We start from the raw sequence: 27377 nt of genomic DNA on the forward strand, positions 1-27377 counted from the left end.
TGACATGTCCCCCAAGAAATAAAGTTGAGGCTCTACAGAGTCAATTTATGTCATTAATTTTCTCCTGAAATAATTATTCAATCAAATAGATAATTTTTCTTAATTTATTTAAACCAATTTTTGAGTTTCTTCAATCATCGTTAAATGTAAATGAATGAGATTCAAGGGGTGCTTGGTGATTCCACCCTGTCCGTTCCTATCTAGATACACTTGTTGGCTTGTGGCTCTACAGAGTCAGGACATGGGTTGCACTTGCACTAACGAAGTTTTTTCCTCAAATAATTTTTTTTATCCCTCCCAAGTCTTACTCTTGTAAAAAAAAAAGAGTGAACACATTATTGTAAATGTTTTAGTCCTTATTTTCCTAACCCACTATCCTAATTTAATTCATAATCTTTATTTGATTTTATCTACTTAATTTAATCCCTACTTTTCAGTTCAATTTCTTATGCTTATTCCTTTTTTCCACGTATTCCAAACCTTATTTCATTCCACAAAAGTGAAAAGCTTTTATCGGAAAATTAAGGATTTATTATATTTTGTATTTCCAATCTATCTATATATATTAGAAAAGAACAACTTCTAGCATGACGTGTCGCTCTCACAGGCCAAATTAGTGACGTGTCGCTCCTAGATTAATTCTCACCTAATATTTTACATGTAAGCTCTTTCTCCTTGGCCCCACTTGCCACATGTGCCCTGATTTTTCCTTAATAAAAAAAATACATTTTTAAATTTTAGATTTGATTAGGATTTAGGTTTTTTATTTCTTGATTTTATCTTAATTTATTTTTAGAGTATTAATTAATTTTTATGGTATTTTTATTGAATTTTCAGATTTTTAATTAATTCCGGATTTTATGAGTTTTTATAGTGATTTGCTAGATTTTGATAGTTTTTATCTATATTTATTTAGTACATTTTTAAATTTTTGATTTGATTAGGATTTATGTTGTTTATTTCTGGATTTAATCTTAATTTATATTATTATTTATTTTTAGAGTATTAATTAATTTTTATTGAATTTTCGGATTTTTAATTAATTCCGGATTTTATGAGTTTTTATTGTGATTTACTAGATTTTGATAGTTTTTATCTATATTTATTTAGTACATTTTTAAATTTTAGATTTGATTAGGATTTATGTTGTTTATTTCATGATTTTATCTTAATATAAAATCTGTGATAAGTTATTTAAATTCCACGTGTATTTTCAGGTTAATTCTCATAAAAAAATACATTTTCAAATTTTAGATTTGATTAGGATTTAGGTTGTTTATTTCTTGATTTTATCTTGATTTATTTTTTTATTTATTTTTAGAGTAAGGATTTATTTTATATACTAAATAAATATAGATAAAAACTATCAAAATCTACTAAATCACAATAAAAACTCATAAAATCTTGAATTAATTAAAAATAAAAAAATTCAATAAAAATAACATAAAATTTAATTAATACTCTAAAAATAAAATTTTTCTTCACCTAAAATTTATTTCCATAACAAATCTTGAAACCGATTTTTTAAAGGTAATTTTAAATCTGAGAAACTTTTTCATAAAATATTAAAAATTTAAAAGATTTTACCAAATTATCTAATATTTACCTAGATTAAATAAAAAACTAAAAATTCAATAAAAATACCATAAAAATTTATTAATAAAAACTACCAAATCACAATAAAAACTCATAAAATTCTGAATTAAATAAAAATCCAAAAATTCAATAAAAATAACATAAAATTAAATTAATACTCTAAAAATAAACTTTTTCTTTACCTAAAATTTATTTCCATAACAAATCTTGAAACTGATTTTTTAAAGGTAAACCTGAGAAACGTTTTCATAAAATATTAAAATTTTAAAAGATTTATCTTAAAGGTAACCGATTTCTATAATTTTTTTACAATCTATTTAATATTTGATTGATTTTAAAAGGTGTATGATGAGCAAATAAATATTGATTTTTTTTAGTTAACAACATCATTATTAGTTTTATTTTAATTTTTAATTTTTTTTATTTTTAAATCAAATAGATATTGATTTTTTTAAAAATTTTCAGCATCAATACTTTTTATTTTGATTTTCCCGAAAAAATATTTTTTATATCGCTCTTGGCCATGGCTTAAAGCGAAGAGAGGTTATTCGATGAACCCATTGGCGTGCTTATCGCGGTGCGTGGTGGAGTGGTGGGATAGAATTTGGCTTGGCTGTTTGAGAATGGATGGAGCACGTTGCCTATTTATCTATGGCTTATTAATTTTGTTATTCTGTTTCTTTCATTTTTTATCTTTTCTACAGGGTGGTTATGCTCAATTATAATTGATAATTGGTTGCAACTACATTGTAACAAAATTTATTCATGGGTTGGAGTAACTTGCCTTGAATTTGCTTTTAAGTTTAAATTTCTCTTTTTGATTGGGATGTATCTTTGTTTTGTTACATGATGCACGCAAGTAGTTTTTTACTTGGAAAAGAGAAGGAGGTGGATTGTTAGAGATTAATTGTTAAATATTTGAGGAATGATTGTGATAATAACTTAATGATCTAATAGGAAAAGTCTTTATCTACACTTCCGAACAATAAACAGGGTATTTTCAAGTCGTCGTTGTGCCATTAAGTTCTGTCCCATGGACACTTGACACAAGCAATCCAAGTAAGTCTAACCACCTGCAAAATTAAACTAACTAAATAAATTCCAAGTTAGCTTTTTTAGTAATACAAGAATGTAATAAGTTGTTAATTTTATTTGTGCAGATTCTATATAAGAAAGGGGTAGAAATTTAGGTTTTCTAAGTTTGTCTCCTTTGGATGCTTGCCAGCTCTTAGAGCACTAAACCAGGAAGCTGGCAATAGTGGTTGTTTTGAAGCAGCTTCTGGACTTGCTCTAGCACACAATAATGCTTTGAGCAGTATTCTCACAAGCCTTGACCACATACTTAAAGGGTTTAAGTATTGTCATTCTAATTTCTATGATTGGCTTCAAGATAGAATAAACAACCCTGCAAATTATGGTATGTATTGCAATTTGCTAACCACTCATTTCCCAACCATACCAAGACAACCAAATAGTTTAGACACTCAACTGAAATCTCATTTTTCACTCGGGATGTCTGCTAGGTGTCTTTAGTGTGCGGATCTCCATGAATCATTACTCTCAATTTCCCTACTGCCACTGTATTTTAATCACAATGTATGTGCCCAATTCAATTTTGATTTTCGTTGAAGGTTTTAAGGAAGGAATTAATGCTTGCTGTGGGATTGGTCCATATGAGGGCATTTTTACTTGTGGGGGCACCAAGAAAGTTAAAGAGTATGATTTATGTGACAATAGTGGCGAGTATGTACGGTTGGATTCTTTCCACCCAACAGAGAAGATCATGAGCAAAGGAGAAAAATTACACGTGTCAAAAAAAAATTTTAAAGCATAAGTTTTATTAAATAGAATGGTTGATTGTACAAACAAAACTCAACAAAGTGAGCATAAACTCCTCCAATGTTCCCCAAGAACACCTAAAAATCACATTAAACAGGTCCAAACCCGGATCAAGCCCTAATCGACCAATGAGAAAGAGAAAATGTCGGGGACCTAGATGTGGTAAAAAAAAAAACCACATAACCTAACAAAAACAGAGCTCGCTATTGGAGGGGACGCGAAACAACACACGACATCAACCGGAAAGCAAAGGCAAAAAAACCTAAAGGGAACAACACCCGAAAACGACCCTAAACAGCACACGCTGGCCCGAAATTTCACCACCTTCACTGTTGACCTTGAGCAACACTTCGGCAACGCAGAACCATAGCGCCCAAAACAAGAACCATAACGCCCCAAAACGATCTATGGCAAAGAACATCTCCGCACCGGTTGCACCGTGCCTTCACCCATAACTCCACTTGCAACACCTCACGAACAGAGCTGGAAGAATCATCAGATCTGTCGTTAACACCAAAGTTGCAAAAAGGCAGAGGGGAAAAACAACATTTACCACTCCGAAGCATCAATCTGAACAAAAACATGGCGCAAGAAGTATCAAACTAGCTTCATAAAGGACCCTTTGTTGACAAATGCGGAACACAGACCAGCCATAAAATTAGGAACCTGAATCCTACGTGTCAATTTGTTAGATAGCTATATAAATTTTTTACAATCTATTTAATATTTGATTGGTTTTAAAAGGTGTATGATGATCAAATAAATATTGATTTTTTTAGTTAACAACATCATTATTAGTTTTTTTTTATTTTCAATTTTTTAAATTTTCTAAATCAAATAGATATTGATATTTTAAAAAATTTACAGCATCAATATTTTTTTATTTTGATTTTCCCGAAAAAATATTTATTGTATATATTTGATGTAATTCACATTTTAATTCGAAAAAAATTAAAATCTTAAAATTAATATTCTATATAATTTTTATAACAATATAAAAAGCACAAAATTATATAAATTTCGAAATATATACAAAATAAAAACGAAATAGGAAAGAAAAACACAATAATTATTTTTTTTAAGGAAAAAAACATTAATTATCTCTCTAGCCAATTAAGGATAAAGAGAATAAATAATATGTCCAGTTCAAAAAATAATCAATAATATGTCAAGATAATATCAAGCTTATTTTAGAAGATGATATCAAGCTTGAATAAAATGAGCTACTGATTATATCTAATATGCAGACAGAAAATTACTTTCAGCGTCAATATTGACTCAAACTTGGATGACTTGGAATAAACACAATAATGTCATACTTTATGATTTATCTTTCACAATTCTTATTTGTGCTACTATCACATTCATTTTTTTTAAGATTAATATATTGGTAATTCCTTATATTTGTGATTTGTGATATTGTCTTCATATTCACGAAGAATGTGAAACGAGTTACTGTTGATCTCAATCAGGCTTAGAAGATAAGTCTTTATGTCCACTTTGCTTAGCATTTCTGACTCTTCTATTTCATCCTTTGTTTAATTTTTAATAATCAAGGTATTAACTTACGTATCAAATACAATAGACATATTCCCCGTGCAACGCGCGGGTAAAAGAACACTAGTATAGTCTTTAAGATAAAAACTTTACACTTTTTAAGTTCATATCCTTATTTTTTTTAACCATATCCTTGAGATGATACTATTTGATTCATGTGTAATAAAGATCAACGGCTTTTTCAAAATTGTGTCTCTTAAGGATATAATTCAAAACAATCACTTTTAATCATTCGACCAACAATCATTGGGTGAATTGAGTACAAAAACACTTTAAATAGATCATTTTAAATAATGGAATTGATTCTTTCATAATTTCATTTTGTACCAAAAAAAAATAATGGAATTGATTCTCTAATTTATTGCTAATAAGAAATTAACAAGAAAGATTTTGTCGTTATTTCCTCTTCTTGTTTTTGAAAAGGACTTATAAATAGGACAATTGTAAAAAAAGACTAGATAAGATAAGACTTCCTTCCATTCAGGGCTACTTGAAGTTTTCTTCTGTGTTTTATTCAACTTGTACTAATTATCGGAATCACTAGCTCGATTGTCTTATGTAATCATTAAAGTGACAGAAATCTTGTTTAGTTCCCCCAACCATGCAAATTATTGATTCAAAATTAATCTGGTCGTTTGTATATGCATATATGTCAATTCTCCTGATCATTTACCACGTTTCCATTCCATAGCTCCAAATTGTTCTTTTGTTATATACACGACTAACACGAAAAAAAAAATTGTATTTTAGTCACGTCAAGACTAATATTCTGTTCACATATAAAACACACCTTCGTCAATGAGATGTAAAAATAGAGAAAAATTACATAAGAATATCATAATATGATAGATAATGTGATAGGAATAGAAAAAATAATGTGAGTGAAAATGTAATGTAAGATAAAATTGAATATGAATGAATTAGTAGTATATGTTGATAATGATTTGAAGAAAGAGTTCTCCAAATTATGACTCTAAAAATCATGAAATAAAAAATGACTTGGGAGAAGAAATATCAACACTATTGAAATAGATAAAATAAATGAGCATAATTCAGTGCGTACAGAATGTACTATATAGCTAGTTGGTACCTTATGATAGTTTCGAGGGGCAATCACATAGCAGTTCCCGATTATTGAATCTGCATATCATGTGCTGTGATAAACAAATTAAATCAACACTTATGATTCGCCGTCTTTACAGCAATATACAGCAGCTAGCATATATACAAATTCAATTCTAACTTCTATTTACCAACCTTTTCTTACTTTATTCATGTGCTGATTATTTTTATATAGTAACTTTTATTTTTCATGAGCAATTTATATATAATATAATGCAACAATATTGACTTCAACATATATCAAGCAGCCTCACTTGAAAAGTTATTAAAATAATCTCTGTGTGTGGGTTTGTTTGTTTGTTCTTTTGGCAGGTGCCTTTTGTGTGTTTGTAGTACATAGCTGCCAATCAATTAATGAGATACTGATGCAGAAATTGTCTCTGTAACTCACAGTTGTCAATATGGGTTCCAACCCGCGAGCCAGCTCGACGGGTTGGCTAAATGAGCCGGGTTGGGTTAGTTAAATTCCAGCTCGAAAAGAACTCGGGTTAGTGCAATCCGGCTCGTTTAACCCGCGGGTTAAACGGGCCAACCCGCGGGTTAAGCGAGCCAACCCGTCGGGTTAGAGTTATTTTTTATTAAAACAATTATTTTATTTGTCTTTAATTTAAGGTTAGTTTTATGGATTACTTTTAGATAGAAAAATGGAAATTTTCATTTCTTTAAATTTGAGACAATTTTTTGTGTTTTATTTATTGTTATTCTATTATTTATCTTATTTTAAATGTGACAGTAAAATAATTGTGTTTTTAAATCTTGTCAACTAAATTATTTTACTATATTTTGTAACCAAAAAGTTACTTTACTATATTTCAAATGTGACATACAAATTAATGGGTTGATAAACCTCTTTCTTATGAGTTGTTACCAATTTCTTCAAGTATTTTTGTGAAATTATTTTTTTAAAACATTTTCTAATCCAATTTATCTATTTTTTATATTTTTTTCACCCAACCCGCGAGCCAGCCCGCCAACCCGCGAGCTCGTAGCGAGCCGGGTTGGGTTCATATTTTTCTGGCTCATTAAGGCCCCGGGTTGACACAACCCAACCCGTTTTCAACCCAACCCATACGGGCTGACCCGTATTGACAGCTCTACTGTAACTGGACATAAAAAAATTCACCATGAAAAAGTATCCACTTAAGAGATAAAAATAGGTAAACAAATTTTGTGGCTTCTCGTTAAGTTAAAGTGTCACTTTTTCTGTGCATTTATAATGAAAAAGCGATGCAGAAAATTGGCTCTAAAGTTTTTGCACCATAAAACACTCAGAGTTTCATTGAAAAAAGGTAGAATAGCTAAAAAGAAAATTTGTGGGCTCTGGTCGTGTGTCTATAAATAATTTTTTATATTAATAATTATTGTTAGGGACGGAAAATTGAAAAAAAAATACATTAAGAAAAACCATGATAGAAGAGGAAACTATAATAACAAATATTTAAAAAAAAAATGTCGAAGCTCAAGAATTCGAGACTATAGATATACAAAACCGCTTTTCAAGAAATTTGAGACGAGACAATTTTTCTTGTCCTGATAAAAAAATGTGACACAAAAAGAAGTAAAAAAGGGATAAGTGTCCTTCTTTGTTTAAAGAGCAAATAGGACAATTCAAGTGAAGGAGAAATCCAATCGTTCTTCCATTCAATCGCAGAGGGTTTGTTGGAGAAGAGTATCCCCCCAAACTCTCGTAAGAAGCACTTGAAGAAAGTACTAAAAAATACTTGAAGTTTTGGAAGGAAAGGCAATGCCCTACTGTTGAATAACTGAACCTGTTGTTACTTTATGTGAAAAACGATTATGAAGGGGTCCTAGCTGATCAAGACGACTCAGTTGTCATCTCAGTAACAATTGTCAATGCCTAGGTGCGAAGGGTATTTGTTGATTCGGAAATCTCGACATACGTCATATTCTATAAATGTTTTAAGGCTACGCAGCTTTTAAATGACGATATGACCGCTTTCGAAACATAAATAGTTAGATTCATCTCGAACTATTGAATAATACATCACAAGGCTATCCGAAGATAACCACTATTTGAGAAGTCTTTCATTTAGACTTCACGAAAGTCATGTTTCGCAGAAATAATTATCACAATGTTTATAAATACATGTTTAATTGTTCATTTACACAGTCAGTATGCAATTTGCTAAGTCATTATTCTTCCGTGACTCCAAATTCCCTCCATGTTCTCGTACCGATTTGAGCATTAAAGTGCGTTACAGGTAGGTACCTCTCTCATCATGTCAACACTACACCACCGTGCCAAAAAATCCTTTGAGGACCGTGCACTACCTTTGAGGACAAATGGATTTTGCCAATCTATTTTTTGGTCAATGGTGCAAATTAACATTCAAAGATTGTCTAAGGACACTTACATCCTAAACATCCAAGAAGTGAATCTAAATTTAGCTAGGAAGAACAGACGGGTTAGTGGGTTAGTGGGTTAGTTGACCCATCTTGCTTGAAGGATTAGGCTGGCTTACCCGTCGGGTTGAACCAGCTCTTCATAATCTCTATTCTCTAGCATGATGCTACATGTGGTGCATAAAAAAATTTATAAACGAACTAAATTAATTATTTTCGGAAACACGAGTGCGCATGTTTCATGCTCCATGTTAAATATTCCCTCAATCGTGGAAGACCTAAATTAATTTACACAATTATTGTAAACAAAAAAATTAAAAGAAAGCAGAACGATAATGGCTGTATTAATTTTCTAAAACATGATATTAATTACCAAAACGTTTTAATGAGTCAGCAATGAGTTGGAGCTCTTATCCACCCTTGCAAAATCGTGTTCCATGCCAAGTCAAGCATATCTGAATATGTCTCTACATTCTTCAACAAAGCATTCAAAGAAAGGGCAAAATCGAATATCTTGGAGCCAAAAAAGTTTTAATTAACCTCCAATAAAGGGTGGACTTAATTTGAGGGAACAAAACGTGAGGATATATTTTCCTCCATGAGGGAATTGGTCATTGTCTTGAATGGCTGGCTAGGATATACCCCACTTGAATGGGATGCTTCAACAAATGTGACCCCATTGTACTAGCTGAAGTAAGGCTCACATCATGATACATTTCATCATCGTGACTCATGAGCAACTACTGGTCCTTTTGCTTTTGTGCATGTGAAGCATGATGTATCCTCCTACCACACTAAAAGGGCCCAACCCAATATCAGTTAATTAAAATTATTATGTTGGGGTGGATGGGATTTTCATTTTAATTTAGGGTGGTCTGATTTTGATATATTTTATCAATTAATGGAACCTTTTACATTTTCTTGATTTCTTCAACCATTAATTCATTTTTATTTATCAAGGGTCATTTAGACAACTCCTTATTATTAAAATATTTTCTATCAATTATGTTATTTCTTTAGATATTATTAATTTTTTTAATCTTTATGTTTTATAACAACACTTATGCTATACATGAAATATGTGAGGGTGAGAAGAGTAAATGTTGAATGTTAGATTCAACTAAGAATGATAAAAAATAATTAGGTTCAACTTACAACAATAATTTTTACTTTCGATGTAATCAAAAAGTATGAGAATATTTTTTTATAATATACACTTTTCTTGATAATGTAACGTTTGGAACTTATAAAATTAAGTATTACATAATTTCTTTGAGCATTTCCAATTTCACGTTCAAAAAATGATAAATTATATATGATTACTCTCTCTCTCTCTAAATTAGAAGTTTATTTAGGAAAACAAATCTCCACACCAACTTTTTGGTCTCAAGAAGAGAAGCTGTCCTGGTAGTTATGAAGTAGGAGCAACTCGTTATCATAATATTAGGATTTAGGACTTCTTTCATGTCTTGACAAAACCTGTAATCCCACCTTCCCCTCATCGGAAGAATCACTTGCATAACGACCTCATTGTACTGGTAAAACTTTATTCGTCATAAAATTCTATTAGTAACATAAATAACAATTACATTGACTTATATTTGATTAGTGTTTCATTTTATGAACAACTTTTATGATCACAAAATAACTATTGCCATATTTTGTTGTTTTTAAAGAAACTTTAGAGAGTTATTCATAAAGTAAGAAAAACATATACAGTTTCACAAAAGTTTAATAATATACTTTAAATTACCTTATTTAAAGTTAAACAATGTACAAGTCGATATTGAACACCAAAGAATTTATATTCCCTTTTTCTTTTACCATTAGACAAGATACAAGTTTTGTTTTAAGACAAGGTTTGTTAAGAAAGCCAAAGAGCGAAGAGCTGTTCATGGTGAACGTATGAACCACGGAACTTTGAGGCAAAAAAGCCTATTCAGTTTGATTTTGAATCTTCTAAGAACATGGTTTTAAGGATAATCAGGTCAACCAACCAAGTATGAACTTAACCTAGTCCCTTTAACAATCACAGAATTTAGGGCAATGTGACAATTACACTACATTTGGGAAATATAAGATACCAATAGGAAAAATATTTTATCTCACGCCAACGCAAGATGTTTAGTTTGAGTGTTGTTTCATTCATTGGTTATACTGTGTTAACCAAATTAATTTAGAACAAACTTCAATTCATTGTCATAAAAGTAAAACAAAGAACTACAGCTTGCTCAGATCCGTTCATTCAACGTTGATACACATGAATCCAGAAAGATCTTCAAGCAATTCTAAAGTAAAAATATGGGATTGTTTTGCAATCCAGACATTACCCTTTTGAGCACAAAACAAAGCAAAAAATGGCGAGCGCTAAGAGATCTGTACTTAATTTCAGAGTTCAACCTACAGAATTAAGTTGGAAGTATCCTTAACCTATGAGGAAGGGAACTACAATCATTAAGTCAATAAGCACCAACCCAGCTGGATAATTAAATAGTACTTTGTTACAGCTACAACAATGGCTTTGTGAAAGCTTATGCATTCCACAGGACACTGATCACATTTCCCACTTACATTCATTCTACTATCACTCAGGACTAATGTTGAATGAAATTTTGATTTCTCACAAATATTTGAAAATATTAGTAAGATGGGTAAGTGATTGGGCTAGTTCTATCAGAGCTGCGTGCACTAGAACGGCTAATGCTATCCAATGTTGCCCCCAAAGCTCTACGACTGTACTCATAATTGTTGCTACCATAGTGAGTTCCATACCCACTAGATTGGCCACTTAAACGATGAGGAGGAACTGGCATGGGACAAATATTTAAAGAAAAGAAAAGAGAAGTTAGCAAGCATGAAAATTAAGTTCCAAAAAGATAAATTTTTGTGAGAATAAGATGGCAATTCAAGACGAAAACAGGAATTTGAAGCAGGTGAGTCAGTTATGCATTACCTTGTGAATGGTTTACTGCATAATCTGAAAATCTTTCAGGAGTTGATAGCCTAGCAGAGTGTTGAAAATTTTCTGAGTTATATATAGGCACTGGGTTAAGCCTTGGTCGTTGTGAAGAATTTGATGACGGTGTATTTGCTGTAGAACCATTAGGAGTGGTTTTATCTTTCCCAGATATCTGTTTATTAGAAGATTGTACTTGTCATTAACAAAGCAAGAGTACACGAAATAAATCTAAAATTTCAACTATTATTTATTACATGCTTCTGCATTCAAACCAATAGAGCCCTATTGATGTCCCAACGCACACTTGGATACTTGAAAGTGGCGCACCCATATATCCACCTATAGTCATTAACTATAGTGTTTGATAATAGAGCTTGTGGACTTCCAATCAACAAGGCTAAGTTTTTATTCAGCAGTTTCAATGAAAAATTGCAAAATATCCAGGCCTTAACAAGTGGGAAGCATAGATGTCAAGAACGCACCGCAAACTTCAGTGTTCTGTTGTACAGTGTTACAAGGCCTGAGAAAAGCCTGACAGCATAGTCTGCAACCTCCTCAGTTTCATATTCTGCAAAAGCAAAACCTTTTGGTTTCTCAGATTCCTTATCTTTAGGAATGTGCAGGTCTACCACTCGTCCTGCTTGAATTAATATATCATACAAGACCCTGTCTGTGACCCTCTCATCCAGATTGCCTGAATCAAATAGAAGTAACCAAATCAACGCCCAAATGAATGCCCATATTCACTACATTTATCTATAAATCCAAAAGCCCTTAAATACATGTTTAGTTCGAAAAGAAGTTTCAATCAACCGCGACCGTCATTAAGAATTGAAATTCTATAACAAAAACCCCAGATATATAAATGAAGATAAATGCATGCTTGCAAAAAGAATTGCAAAAACATGACTGTAGGAAGTTGAGTTTAGCAAAAGAATAAAAGAAACAAACTACACCCACTGTGTAGGAAACCTCAGATCATCTAAATATCATTCAGATGCATATTTATTCAAGAACAATTTCCATCAAAAAAATATTTGCTGAAGTGAACATAGCAAAGCGAGAAAAGGGAGATCTAACACATCACAGATGTAAATGAAATAATACCCTATTGAATGGATACAGAGCTTATGAAAAGAGTATAATAGCACGGGGGACAATTTACAAGCAAAACTTCTATTGTTCATCAAAACAATGCAATGTACACAAGACACGAAGATGGAAGAAGAAAAGCTTCAGCAAAAATGATCATGAAGATTTATATTACATAAATTTACCAGACCAATTTGTTCAAAAAGGTGAATGATATTGACATTGTTTCATAAACTGCCGATTCTTATACCATGAAATATACACCCCTAAGTTCTCAATATTTTTAAGGATCTACAAAATTATTGTTAAAATGCTTTTCATGCTGCTGAAGTTATAAAACAAAATTTGATGGTAGCTAGAATCAACAATTTAAGCTGTAATATTTCTCCAAAACTGCGTATGAAGAAAACAGGAAAAAGCAAAGTGAAAAATAATTTAAATGGATATCTTAAATTGAAACTCTTAACCATTCACATTATCCAAAACTATTCAATTTACACAAGTGTAACTGACTGTCAGTTGCCACAAACCCAAGGATATTTTCCTGCCATGACCAAAAACCATCATATAAAAAACACACACAATACAATTACAAGATACACGTATCAGAATCCAAATTTATCTCACTTAAGTGTGAGAGTGTATCTTCAAAATGTCACATTCAAGTGATCGGTGCGACTATTTCTAAGAAAAACTAAGCAACTATAAACATGACAAATTTTTCAATCACATTTAAGCTGAAGTAACTGAAGGAAAATTGGGGAGCTTACCTATGTACACAGAGCACCCTGAGTTGTCTGACATAGCTGTATCTAGATCAGACGTGAAAGCCTACTACGATTACAGGATATCGTACCGCCAATTATCCTGTAGATTCCAGCACAACATGACAATTAGAAGCAGAGAAATATCATAACCCTAAACAGGGAATTTCAATAGTGAATTAGATGGCAATAGTCAAAATTTCAGCATTTAGTGTGCACATAATCTATACAGGTTTGCATAAACAAAGATCAAATTTCCACTCTCAAAATAATTGAAGTTACAAAATAAAAATCACAAATTCAGAGAACAATTAATAACTATTCTGAATCAGATTTACGAGAAACAATACCAACAACCGTGAAAAATTGCAGAATCATATATTGAAAGGCGTAACTACCTTGAGAATTTAGGACTGCGAATTGCGAATGAGGGAGAAATTGGAGGAGTTAGGGTTAGGGTTTGGAAGTGCTTGAGTTAGTTACAGGGAAGAGCACGATAACAGTGAATAGCAGATTGTTCTGGAATCGAAGGATTTATTTTTCTCGATTAGGCAATATAATATATACGCGCCGTTAATTGGAATAAGGAATTTTATTTTACTATTTCTATGCTAAAAAAGGTTATGCAAATGGCACACTCAATAGATAATCAAAAAAGAGATAAAAAGGTTAATGGTAAAATTGGTTTCAAAAAATACTTATGTGGTCTCTTATTATATTAAGTATCGGTCTAATTTATTCGACATTTTATGTTACCACATGAATTAACTTCATCGTCATTTTATATTACTAATAACTCATAATTACAAAGCCGTTGTCATTCTCCAAAGGGGTGCTTAAGCTCCCCCACCCTTACATTCCTACAACTCGTGCGAAATAGCCTGAGATGATGACCTGCAATGAATACTTGATGATCTACAAGGCAAACTTGGGAGACCGCTCCCTCTCAATAATTGCAGTGAGTTAATGTTTTCACCACACGCCACCTCTAACAATCTCAACTTTATCAAATGCATCCCCTACAATTACTACTAGAATTCCATTGTAGAGATTGAAGGACTGCCCAACGCCATCACCCACAACATGTTCGATTACCATCCCATCATCACCTTTGGGCCCTATGTGCTCTTCGCACTCTCTAACCTCGATGCATTAGTTCCATGTCCCCGTGGAGAACACTATCGTGCTAATGCAAATGTCGGAGTCGCCTCCCATAAACTCTTCAAGGCCAAGTTTATGCAAGGGTAAAGGGAAAAGATGCTTGAGTTCACTAAGAGTGTGGGGTGGATGCATAAGATGTGAGAATTCTCTCATGTTAGCACATGTTGAAATATTGTATTCCTATCTCTCATATGTATGGATTCAATAAATATAGGTGGGAGACCCATTAATGCTTATGAAAAAAAAAGATAAATACAATGTTTTACTTGACATTATTATGCGACATGAGATGACTCTAATCCTCAAACCTCACAAGTCTAGTTGACCTTTATTACTTGAAACGTGACCCACTCCACGACATCCTTTCCCACCACAACAAGATGGCTCCACCAATTTAGAGAACAACAAGTCTCTCCTTGATAAGGTTTAGATTTTCACCATTGTCCACTTCTCCACTGTCTCTTATATTGTGTTGAAATCATGTCGCAGATAATCGCAATAACAACTAGAAGCAATTGTATAGGTTGTGTTTGGTTTTCGATTTGGAAGTTCATTTGAGACATTGAAGTTCGAGATCACACATTTCAATACCCAAGCGTGAAAGAGACTTTCAACCTCCGTTGAGTGAAAACATTTTCAATATGAAAACTAAACAGACACGATATCATTAAAAAATGTACTATATTAATTTCAATAACTGCTATTTGGTTTTGTATCTAAACGAGTATAGATCACCAATTATGTTTTGAACTTCTTCTAATTGAAAAAAATGTAAAATTTGTGATCCACCAGCATTCCATGTTAGGACTTAGGATGGTCAAAGAAAATGATTTATAAATATTGAATAACATCAATTATTATAAAATTTGTGATCCACCACCTATATTGAGTCACGTTGAGGTTCCACGAAGCTCGCTGATATCACGGTTCTGCATTCCTCCTCAGTCCTCACGCCACCGTAAGCTCCGCCACAACAACCATCACACTCTCTTCCATGGATTGGAATTGCTCGCACCTCGAACTCGCCGCCTCATCATCTTCTTCCAATGGCTACAAGCTCCTGCTCCACGCGCTCTCTCTCATCCCAACATGGCACTACCTCCTCGCTGCCGCCATTGCTCTCATCACCTTCATCTACAATTTCCTTGAAATCCACTTCCTCGAAGATCTCTTCTCCGGTTTCTCTGGCTCCCCCGTTGACTTCACCTTCAACTCCTCCTGTGAATTCTACCACGCCGTCGTTTCCAAGTGCCGGATCCTTCACGGTACCTACTCCACCACGCCGTGGCTCTCTAGTCCTCATCTTCAAACCGTTTTCCTCAACTTCTTCGGAAACCCTCCCGTTTTCAAATACCGAAGGTATCATCACATTTTTCTTGTGAATCGTACTTTTCACAATGCTGATTGCTGATTGCTGATTGCTGATTGCTGAATGATGACAATGACATGTATCTTCTATTCATGTTTGTTTCTTGTTGTTTTTCTACTCTGTATGAAATTGACACCCAATTGTAGAGACTTGGAGAAGAATCATGCTAAAGGCCCCGTTTGGGAAAACAACTTAATTAAGCGCGCTTTTGACATAAGCGTTTATTCATTAGCTATATATATAAGCATAAGTATAAGCTATCTTGAGTAGCTTATGAAAATAAGCTCAAAACAGCTTATGGTAGGCCATAAGGTGTTTGCATAAGCTCTCCCAAACACTTACACAAGCTCTTATGCTATCAGATAAGCTCAAATAAGCTCTTCCAAATGGGGCCAAAGTCTAAAAGTTTTTGGTTGCACACTTGCATCTAACAACTGCATTTGTATTCTCTTTCAGACAAATGTTTAGGACTCCTGATGGTGGAACTATTGCTTTGGACTGGCTAACGAGTTCGGATGGTATTTACCAAATATTCTGATTATTAATTTGTGTTTCGAACTCTCGCATAATCAATTTGGTAAATGGTTATCAAATTGGAAAGCCTCTAGCTTAACTTCATATAAAATTCTGAGGTTCGTCTTTCAAACTTTTGTGTATGATCGTTTTACAGTTTCTGGCGGTGCTTTCCACATGGATGATGTTGTTTCCAAAGAGGAATGTACTCCTGTTGTTATGATAATTCCTGGCTTAACAAGTGACTCTGCATCTCCTGTAAGTTAATTATGTTTCTGTTTATGTGTGTGCCTAAATGTTAGTGTTATCTCTCTCAATCCTTTTTGTGACTTAATGGGAATCGCGAAAACCATATACTTATTCTCAGCCCGGTAGCGTTTAGTTGACTGATGGGCCAGGGCTGGTAGTCTCTGGTTGTGTCGTTATCCTCAGCTTATGCAGCACAAGCTGAACCTCCCTAGCCTAAGGCTTGTAATCACAGGGCTTGCTAAAGGCTTTTGTTGTGTTACAATTGTCATTGTCTTAACTCAACCCCAAAAGCTTGTTGGGTTGGGCCTAACTCAACCCCAAAAGCTTGTTCATAAGGTGAAGATCACTCGAGCCTTTATAAACTTTACTTTGGCCTTGTCTTAAGTCAATGTGGGTTTTCAACACCCTTATCACGCATAGGATTGAACATCTGGAGCGTGGAGTTCATGTACCTCAAGGCTGCAATGAAGGCAAAGTTTCAGGAGGATGGCCAAAATAAAGGCGACTAGGGATCCATAATGAAGCCGAGCTTTAGGTTCGATATCAGATCTAGGACAGGCTGATGCCTAAAACATAACTCATATGGTGAGGATTGTCCAAACCTTATAAGCTCTACTATGGCTATATCTCTAGTTGATGTGGAATTTCAACAGGAATTGAGCCAAGAGCAATATAAGGTTGACATTTAATGCATGCTAAAAAGAAAGATTGTTTTCCTTAAGAATACTAGTTGTCACAATGGAGAAAGTATATGGGACATTAACATTGTATAGTTTTTTAATCTTTTGTGAGACATCAGATATGCTAGATGTTTCCATGTATTGTATTTGTACCCTTAAAAAATGTTAATTTTGTTAAATTTTCTCATTTTTTGTTGACTAGGAGATTAATTTGTATTATAATGGCATCTTACAGTTTATTTTTCCTTTTTTCCCCTCCCTTGCTAGTATCTCAAACATCTTGCATATCATACAGCAAAGCGTGGATGGAAAGTTGTTGTTAGTAACCACCGAGGACTTGGAGGTGTATCAATCACGGTTAGATTTATATTTAAGCTGGAATTATATAGATTAATCGGTCTGGTTGGTTTTTAAGATATTGTTTGATAGTGCAGAATGCAGATGTGTATAAAATTTAATTAGCATCCATGTTGTTCTTGCCCATAAGCATCCAAACAATCTGAAAATTTACTAGCCGAAGTCTCAGGATTGGTTATATATCTTTTATTTTAAGCTCGGTACCTTACCATTGAAGTCACAATATAAGGATATTCGATAGATTGGCTAAGTAATCTCATCACGTAAGCGGAGTTTACTATTAGAATATAATATTAAACCACTCATGTGGCTTCATCTAATAGCTTAAACTTTGGAAATTGTTGGTTCATAGTACGATTCCAAATCCTTTATGACCAAGGTTTGATAGTTCTATGTTACCATCCCCAATATTCTGATATAAAGTTGAATCTCAGAGAAAAATAGGTCTGCATTTGTCCATGCTTTAAGCTCAAAGGGCTCTTGCATGAGAGATTGAGAGGGCATGTTCGAAATATAATACCAAACCATTTATGGTCTTTACCCAATAGCTTAAGATTTTGGGATACTTAGTTCATTACACTTACCAATCTATTTGCATGTCAAGAAAAAAAGCCATTGGCTGAGAACCATAAAGTGGTTACGGAGAGGTAGCAGCTGAAAAATGTCCTTGAATTTTTTTTTCCATGAACTTTTGTCAAGAATATTGGGATTAATGTGCATCTCGACACTTGAAGGTTGAACAGTGTAACAGTTTTCTTGTTCTTTTCCTCCATTAATGTAATGTCTTATTAAAAATATTTCAGTCTGATTGCTTCTACAATGCTGGTTGGACTGAAGATGCCCGAACAGTGGTTAATTATCTCCACAAAGAGAATCCCAGAGCGCCTTTGTTTGTTGTTGGAACTAGTATTGGAGCTAATGTTCTGGTAAGTTCATAGCTTTGGTCTTATGCAATTCTTGCATCGAATGTCTTATTTCATGCTCGAGTCTTAATTAATTCAATTGCTTATTTCAAATGGTCTAAAACTAGAAATTTTCATATCATGACAACATACATCAAGTGCCACTTAAAGCAAGGACCAAGAAGCAACTATCTTAATTCAAGACATTTCTCGCTTCCCTACAACTATCTTAATTCAAGTGTTTGGCATTTCCTGCTTCCCTACATTGACCTCTTTTCCTTCTGAAATATGCTTTCTCCCAATCGGAGTTTCCCACTTTCTTGTTGCACAAATAATCTTGATTATATCATGAACTCCCTCTCCCCTGGTCCCCCATGAAGAAAAAAGGATCAGGATCATGCTGATTCCTAACTTCATGTTTCTGATAAATTCTTACCCCTGGGGCAATGATAACCTTTTTCTTAATATTGTACTTATATTATGCCTGTTGGTACATTCTCTATCTGTTTTTCCAATTTAATTAAACTAGGAATTGCACAACTGTTAACTTATTCCCACATATGCAAAAAGCTTGTGTTTGGCACTGCACTGTTTAATGTGAAAGATTGTTTGCAGATAAAATACCTTGGTGAGGATGGTGAGAATGTTCCTGTGGCTGGAGCTGTAGCTGTTTGCTCTCCTTGGGACCTTTTGGTTAGTATTTTGATTCTAAAAATTAAACTTCTGCATTTCAAATGGCATTGATTAATGTGCATATGTTATGAAGTATCACCCCAATCTATCTTTCAAGTCATGATATTCTTTACTGGTCTAATGATGGGATCATAGAGGCTTACTTATCCATTAGTTTACAAACCAACCAAGCCAAATGGCAGGGTGATTAGGAAATAATTAGTAGCTGAACTGCGTACTGACAATTATGAGTAGGAAATAACTATTGGCAGTTATTTATTAGGAGTCGTTATTTAGTAGGAGTATATGTCATAGAAGAATGTGTAATAAAAGAATTATGTATGAGATGTTATTCTCTATTGTGGACAGAAATTATTCTCTTTAGGAGACTTTGGCCTCTGGGACAGCAAGTATATTTTGTATTGTGTGTGATTTTTGTGTTCAGTAATATAATTATTTATTTTATCTCCGGCGTTCTATCATTTTTGGTCCTTCAAATTTTCCGATTTTTCCTTCATGTTGAACACCCTCTCACCAATGCTAATCTTCATCTCCATGAATTTCTCCTCCAACAAATCCATTATGTGACGCGCCCTAGTTGTGGTGAATGATTTATTTCACTGGCCCATGTTAGCTTCATTCGGTTGCAGGGCTTGCAGAAAGTCGGACCAAATATGATAGAACACCAGAGATAAACTCATTACTGAACACAGAAATCACTCATAATACACAACATACTTGCTGTCCCATAGAACAAAAACTCCTATGAAGAGGAATCTCTGATTCTCTGTCTGCAATGTAGAATAACAACATCCCATACATAATTACATACCCTACCATGACATATGGTCCTAATAAATAACTGCCAGTAGTTAATTTCTAACCATAACTGCCATTAACAGTTTTGCCACTAATTATTTCCTAATCATGACTGCCATACGTGTGTGTTGCAATTATTATTTTTATTATTGTTGTTGTTGTTGTGGGGGTGGAGGAGAGGGGTTAGGGGGCTGATATTTCTGAATAAGTTTGAAGACATTGTGGTATTGAATTGTAGCACAATGGAAACTTTCTTGAAGTTTCAAGTTTGGGATATACTTTTTGTCATTAGCATCAAGACATATATATGTTTATGGTTCAAAATTGTTTTATACAACATCAATTTGATATAAGCGATGGGGCTTTCTTCATTATCAATTCAACTTTGCTGAAAGTTTGAATTGTCATTCATTTTACCAGTTATTGTATCTTAACTGTATGTTATGTTACCTGTATAATGTTTACAGATAGGGGACAGATTTATAACCCGTAGGCGTGTGCAGAAATTTTATGATAGAGCACTTGCAATCGGACTTCAAGGTTATGCAAAATTGTATGTCAATTATTTTCCAGTTTATAAGCTCTTATTTTCATCTATAAAATCCTTTTGAAGATACACAATCAGGAAGTTTCTCTATAGTTCATAATTTGACTTGATTTGACATTTTACCATTATCGTTGCAGACACCAGCCTCTATTTACTCGCCTCGCTAATTGGGAAGGGATAGAAAAGGTGGCTTACTCTCTATAAGTGCATATTTGTTACTACCATCATTACAATAACGAAATCAAACGATCATTCTATGGTTGTATAATGTGAACCTGTTTGTTCCATGTTCATTCTGTTATATGATATGCTTTTTGTTGATTATTTTCTGGCTTAAATACTCTTTTGGTCCTTGAAATTGTAAAGGGAATCAAATCTGATCCCTGTAAAATTTTCGCATCAAATTGGGTCCCTGAAATTATTTTTTTAATCTAATTAAGTCATTTTGCTCAATTTTGACTAGTCAACGGCCCAGTGGAAAGCCTAGTCAGCTAAGGATGGCCACATGCACTTTTTTCACATCAATTTTAGTCCCTTAAAAAATATTTTAATCAATTTTAGTCCTTGTTCTTCCCCTTCCTCTTCCACCTTCTTCCTCTTCCTCCATAACTCAAATCCTTAAACCTAAAAATTCAAAACCCTAAAAAAAACTATATGTTTATCACATTCACCTTGTTCTTCCTTTTGAATTTATGTGATTTGAGTTATGGAGGAAGAGGAAGAAGGTGAAAGTGGAAGAACATGAAGGTGGAAGAACAGAAACTAAAATTGATTAAAATACTTTTCAAGAGACTAAAATTGATGTGAAAAAATCCACGTGGCCGTCCTTAGCTGACTAGGCTTGCCACTGGACTGTTGACCGGTCAAAATTGAGCAAAAGGAGTTAATTAGATTAAAAAAACAATTTTAGGGACCCAATTTGATGCGAAAATTTTACAAGGACCAGATTTGATTCCCTTTACAATTTCAAGGACCAAAAGGTTATTTAAGCCTTATTTTCTAATGGAGAAATAAAGCTAAGTTTTTATTGTGGTTTGAGGAATGTTACTAGTCAATATTAGTAAATGAGGAAGAGTGGAAGACGCATGAAGAATGTAAATTTTTTGACCAAGGACGAGCTAATGTCATTCACTTCTATTCCTTGTCAATCTCAAGTCTGCTATTTTTATAGGGGTCATCATGTTTAGATATTACAAGTCCATGACTAGTCAAGAGATTGAATGAAGCATGTTGATTTTAGAGGTCAAATAGTTGCGACTCATTCTGCTATTTTTCCTTAACAAATAGGAGTACCTTATTCTAAAATGTACCAGAATTAAATGTTGTGTGCCCCGTATTTGATTTAATGAACTTTTTAAATTTAAATTGCAGTCACTTTCTATTCGAGATTTTGATAACCATGCCACCCGCCATGTTGGGAAGTATGAGGTACTTATGTAGCACTTAAGATTTGCAATCTTTTATTTTTTTGTCTTATCTCTTGTTCTAGCTACTTGTGTCGGTTATCTAAAATCATTTTGTTTCTTTAGACTGTTGATACGTACTATAGACACAACAGCAGTTCTATTTATGTGCAATCTGTATCAATTCCACTTCTCTGTATAAGTGCTCTGGATGATCCTGTCTGTACCAGGGAAGCCATTCCCTGGGATGAATGCAGGTTTGCGCTGCTTTATTGTTTTCCTTGGTTCTAACTTCTAATTGATTTGTTTTCTCCTGCAATACTTCAACATCAATTTTAATGTATTACTCTTTTTATAGGGTGAATAAAAACGTTGTGTTGGCTACTGTAAAGCATGGAGGACATCTAGCCTTCTTTGAAGGGATAACTGCATCTGGCCTGTGGTACTTTACTCACTTTGTACATCTGATTCTTCAGCATTTTATTACATCCACCAAATTTATGCATTTAGCTATTCTTCAATTATTGCAAGTTTGCAACATTTTTTTGTTGGGTTTGTAATATAAAATCCATGATATAACCTAAATTCTAATTAAGAGGCCACTAATATTAGAAAAAGATGAAGAGCACTTCTATTCCCTCTTGTGCAGGTGGGTAAGAGCTGTTAATGAATTCCTTGGGGTGCTACACTCTAGCAATTATATGCATGTACAGAAGAAGGTAAAAGATATGCCGGTGTATTTACTTATTTTTCTTGCTAAGGTTATTCATCCTCTGGTTTTGGACTATCATCTGTAAATGAAGCTTTGGCATTGCGTAAAAGATGTAATTCAGTGTTGTAGTAGACTAAGTTCTTATCTTAGAGCACTAAGCAGAGCATTTATGCGGTCTGAAACTTCTGTTTACTCTTTCAACGACAATGCAGATCCCTACACCAAGCACACCATTGGCATTGGACTCATCAATTGATAAGGGCCCTTATGTTAATGTCAGTGAAGATGGAATGGTGGCTGCATTCAACAATGAGCCAACAGTAGACAATGTGGAAGAAGAACATGTAACACAGGATATAAATCTTGACGGTGATGGCAGAGTTTCAGAGGAAAATAATAATAAACAAAATGAGCTTGTGACTAATACAAAGAGTGGTGATTCCTCTGGCATTGCAGAAACAACTAGTGCCCACAATGCAGTGCCTCTTGATGTTATAGCACCTTTGAAAAGATACCTAGGCCAGTTATCTCGTCAAAATCGATGGTCCATCTGGTTGCTGGTTTACATTGCCGTAACCACAAGTTGGCCGCTGGTCGGTTCAGCCCTTTATGTTGTGTTTGGGAAAAAGCTCAGAAGATAGTTTCATGATCTCTTATATTATTGTTGTATTTGTCTATGTAGCTGTATAATAATATACTTGTCCTACTATTTCTCTGCCTTTATAACAGAGGAAATCTCCATTTCTAAGGTTAAGTTAAAATTAATTCCCACTTTGGTTTGTTTTCTTCAACCACTGGGGGTTTGTAGTCTGCTCTCATCCTTCCTTGCAACAAAGGAAAAGCCCTACATGTAATTTCATTAATCTATTTATGTGTTTTTCTTTTTGGGTACTACATGATGTGGTAAAAAGTGTCCTAGCGGATGATATAAAGACGGCAACCCATGGAAGAGTATAATTTGTATGGAAAATCATTTGTGGAGTTGTTTTACATTAAACTGCAAAAGAATGGAAGTTTCAAATAACCACTACGGAAAAAGGCTATTAACTAAATCCAAGTTATCTAAGTTGCACAAGAATGAAGATTCAATTACCATTTTGGATTATATGGTTTGCCCGTCAAGAAAAAAATTACCATTATGGGAAAGGCAGTTAAGTAACTTAACTAAATCCAAGTTATCTAATTCACACACTATCCTCCTTCAATGACACAAATTATAATCAATACAAATAAAAGGACCACAATGTAAATGGCAAGTTTTCAAGCCGTTACCGTTCCTTTTCCCTCCTTATCTCACCATAATATAATAGCAATGTCTGATTTCTGAAATCAGTAATTGTATTTGTATGTACGGTTTCCATTTCCTGCTATTTTCATGGCTAACCAAACAGATAAGCACAGTAAACTCCCATACTTTTCCATGCATGCACTCACTCCATTTCCATGTGTTCTGCTAACCTTCATTGAATATGGAAGATAAGATGGATCTGAAAATGCCAACGAAGAAGAAGGCTGAGACGAATCTGGAAACATCGAAGGAGAAGAAGAAGGCTAAGACGGATGTGGAAATATCGAATGAGAAGAAGAAGGCTGTGTTGATTGGATTGAAGGACCGATGGAAGAACAAGAACGCTATTGATACTATTGATATTGATATCAACGAGCAGATAAAGAGGATGAAACATCTGCTCATTACACAGCGCAGGTTTTTAGACAAGAACATCACTCTCATGATTGAGGACGATGAGGAGACCACTGAGGACACCAAACCCACCAGTTTGACAATACGACATACGATATACGAGCTGGTTGAGTCTGCTGAGCCAGGTGACATCCTCTTCATCCACCTCATAGCCTCTGGCTGTCAAGAAGGCCTCATTCTCGATGCCAATAATGAACACATCCTAGGTACATTACAATATTGCATTGCATCATTACATTGGTGATTGATTTTGAATTGATTATATAAATTTAATGAGATATATATGTAATGTATCAATCATGATATTGCTGTTTGCAACAGACTCTTTTTTCAGGGGTTCTATAAGTTCAGCTGTCCAAAAGGGTCATAATCTCACATTTATATCTGATTGCCTAATTGAATCTGCTGATAATTGTGCTTGTCCTAAAACACCAAAGCCTGCCTTCAAAACTCAGGACCAAGTAGGCAGTAATGTTGCCTTACATTGGATTTTTGAGCCGTATAAGCGTTGGACACCAACCAGATTGTCTTTTGTTGATATCCATAATCCCAAAGAGAAGACAACTGAAAGCAGCATTTCAAATCCTCTTCCTTCACCTGTAATTTTGTTCAAGTCTTTCCGGCAGCACGAACCCATACCTCCCTCAGTGTCTTCAATGGAAGATGAAATAATATTCTTCTTGGGCGAACCATTCCCTCGCTCAGTGCCTTTCACCATGGGAAATGAAATATTCTTCCCCCTACCAATGGGAACTACAAATCCCTTTCTCACATCATATGGGGGTTTTAGCAGGCTCATACTTGATGTTTGTGATGAAATTATTCAGACTGGTGGTGAACTTACAAACTTGAAGCTTGCAGAAAAGGTTAATGGAAAACTTCAACTTGAAAGAATGCCTGGACTCTCTTGCAGTCACCACAACCATGCCTATGCTTCTTTTGTGTGCTGATCACATATTGGGAGACAAAGATATAAGGTTGCTTTTGGAATCCATCATCTAGTTCTTTTATTTTTCACCAATTTGTTTGTAACTGGTTAGTTTGGTTAGCATCGCACAAGCTTTGAGATTCGGATTTGAATTGTGGTTTTATGCTATTTAAGTTTCATATTTGAATTATGTAGGCTTGTTCTATTAATTGCTTGTTGCAGAGTATGAATCATGTTATTACCTTTCCTAAATGTCTCATTGGCAGAATGTGATTTATATGTGACGATCTGATATTATAGATGGAGATGTTATATGTTGATTTCTTGAATGAGATCGATTTTACGGAAGATGGCATGTTGGCTGTGGTGAATCATATATCTAGTCTAGTATCAAATTTGATAAACAAGACGAGTTTGTGAGATTAATACCAAGAGTAGTGATTCTTGTGGCACTTTCTCTTGATGTAATAACACCTTTGAAAAGATACCTAGGCCAGTTATCTTGACAATCAATGGTCCATCTGGTTGCTGGTTTACATTACTATAATCACAACTTGGCCCTGGTCGGTTCAGCCCTATATGTTGTGTTTCGGAAAAAGCTCACAAGATAGTTTCATGACCTCTAATATTACTGTTGTATTTGCCTATATAGCTGTATAATATTATACTTGTTCTACTAGTTCTTTGCCTTGATGACGGGGGAAATCTCCATTTCTAAGGTTATGTTCAGATATCAGTTAAATTAAAGTTGTGAATCAGAAAGTTTTAGATCACTGTAACACAAAATATTATTTATAGCTCATATCTTGATATAGTGTAAAGGAGGAGATTCATTATGGCAATAAAAGTTTTAAGAGTGAAATGTGTTATCAGTTATCACATTACCTTTACCTATAGGCATCAACCTTGGTAAAAATTATATCCATGTATCTTCAAATTGCTTCTACGTTCTCTCTTTTATATTTTAATCTATATATTATTTGAAAAATTTGTAATTACATATTAAAAGACCCTATATTATATAAATGAGAAGTTTTACAGCTTGGGGGCAACTTTGTCGCTCAATAATTCATTTTACTCCTCTCTCAAATTAAGCATGCATGGTATTTATGTAAAAATGCTCATTATTGCCCTTAAGTTCAATCAGGGTTGTTCGTTCCATCTGCATATCTGAATAGAATTGTAAAAGTTGATTTGTTTTCTCATTATTAGGTTTAAAATTTAGTCTTAAATGATATCAATATTTTTGGAACTCCTAATCAATATTTTTTAAAAATTTCTATGTAACTCCTAAATGGTATCTATACCTATATATATATATATAATACATATGAGAAGTTTAGCGACTTCGAGGGTACAATAGTCTATCAATAAACAATGTTTCATATATTTGTTTTTACCTACAGGCTTTTAAGTAATTATACATATTATTTCATGTGATTTTTCAGAATCGTTCGATATTTAGAAGACTTTTAATCTCAGTCGTTCGATATTCCCCTTAAACTTCCTCCACCAATGTTAGTATATAACTTTTTACTATTAAACTCAAAAATATTTAAAATGATTTATTAATATTTAATTTATATGAGTTATGGAATGTTATAGATCAAAATTAATATTAAATAATGAATTCCATAAGATACATATTATTAGTTTAGATTTGTTAAAATATTAATCAACTAATAATTAATATCAATAAGAAACCTTGAAAGTTAAAGGTTATTCAATAAAAAAACACTTCTATCTCTTCCTCTTGAACTTCCTTCATCAATGTCATTCTATGGGCTTATACTATTAACTTCAAAATTATTTTAGATAATTTTATTATTATTTATTTCATATGAGTTAACAAACTGTAAAAGACAAACTTAATACTAAATAAGTTCTTACAAAAAAAAACAACTTCTATAAAAAGACTAAGTCCAAAGCATCAATTAGATAAACAAAGACAAACAACAGAAATATAATAAACAAATACACTCATAAAAATTCTACGACAATAAAAAAACATAAATTAATATTTCGACAAAAAAACCTAATTATCACAAAAAAAAATTCTCATTTTCATAT

The 27377-nt window shown here is 33.5% G+C and overlaps 3 protein-coding genes across 3 annotated transcripts; 2 read left to right on the top strand and 1 right to left on the bottom strand.

The window, feature by feature from the left end:
• Positions 1 to 10699: 10699 nt before the first annotated feature.
• LOC130721036 (uncharacterized) lies at positions 10700 to 13850 on the bottom strand. Its single transcript, XM_057571763.1, has 5 exons — positions 13692 to 13850; positions 13300 to 13396; positions 11920 to 12131; positions 11432 to 11609; positions 10700 to 11284 (listed from the first exon to the last, which is right to left on the bottom strand). Exons 2-5 carry the CDS (start codon positions 13331 to 13333, stop codon positions 11118 to 11120), a joined length of 591 nt encoding a protein of 196 aa, XP_057427746.1. The 5' UTR covers positions 13334 to 13396; positions 13692 to 13850; the 3' UTR covers positions 10700 to 11117.
• A 1462-nt stretch (positions 13851 to 15312) lies between these two features.
• LOC130717924 (embryogenesis-associated protein EMB8) lies at positions 15313 to 23568 on the top strand. The gene is made up of 13 exons (XM_057568332.1): positions 15313 to 15813; positions 16280 to 16341; positions 16494 to 16594; positions 17533 to 17622; positions 18426 to 18548; positions 19140 to 19217; positions 20483 to 20568; positions 20700 to 20748; positions 21934 to 21990; positions 22092 to 22222; positions 22324 to 22407; positions 22615 to 22684; positions 22890 to 23568. Exons 1-13 carry the CDS (start codon positions 15449 to 15451, stop codon positions 23316 to 23318), a joined length of 1725 nt encoding a protein of 574 aa, XP_057424315.1. The 5' UTR covers positions 15313 to 15448; the 3' UTR covers positions 23319 to 23568.
• Positions 23569 to 23696: 128 nt separating this feature from the next.
• Positions 23697 to 26017, top strand: LOC130717925 (uncharacterized). Its single transcript, XM_057568333.1, has 2 exons — positions 23697 to 24585; positions 24701 to 26017. The coding sequence occupies exons 1-2, from the start codon at positions 24147 to 24149 to the stop codon at positions 25327 to 25329; spliced, it is 1068 nt and encodes a 355-aa protein (XP_057424316.1). The 5' UTR covers positions 23697 to 24146; the 3' UTR covers positions 25330 to 26017.
• The last annotated feature ends 1360 nt before the right edge of the window (positions 26018 to 27377 follow it).

Source organism: Lotus japonicus, chromosome 5 (genome assembly GCF_012489685.1).
Source record: "Lotus japonicus ecotype B-129 chromosome 5, LjGifu_v1.2".
Taxonomy (NCBI): Eukaryota; Viridiplantae; Streptophyta; class Magnoliopsida; order Fabales; family Fabaceae; genus Lotus; species Lotus japonicus.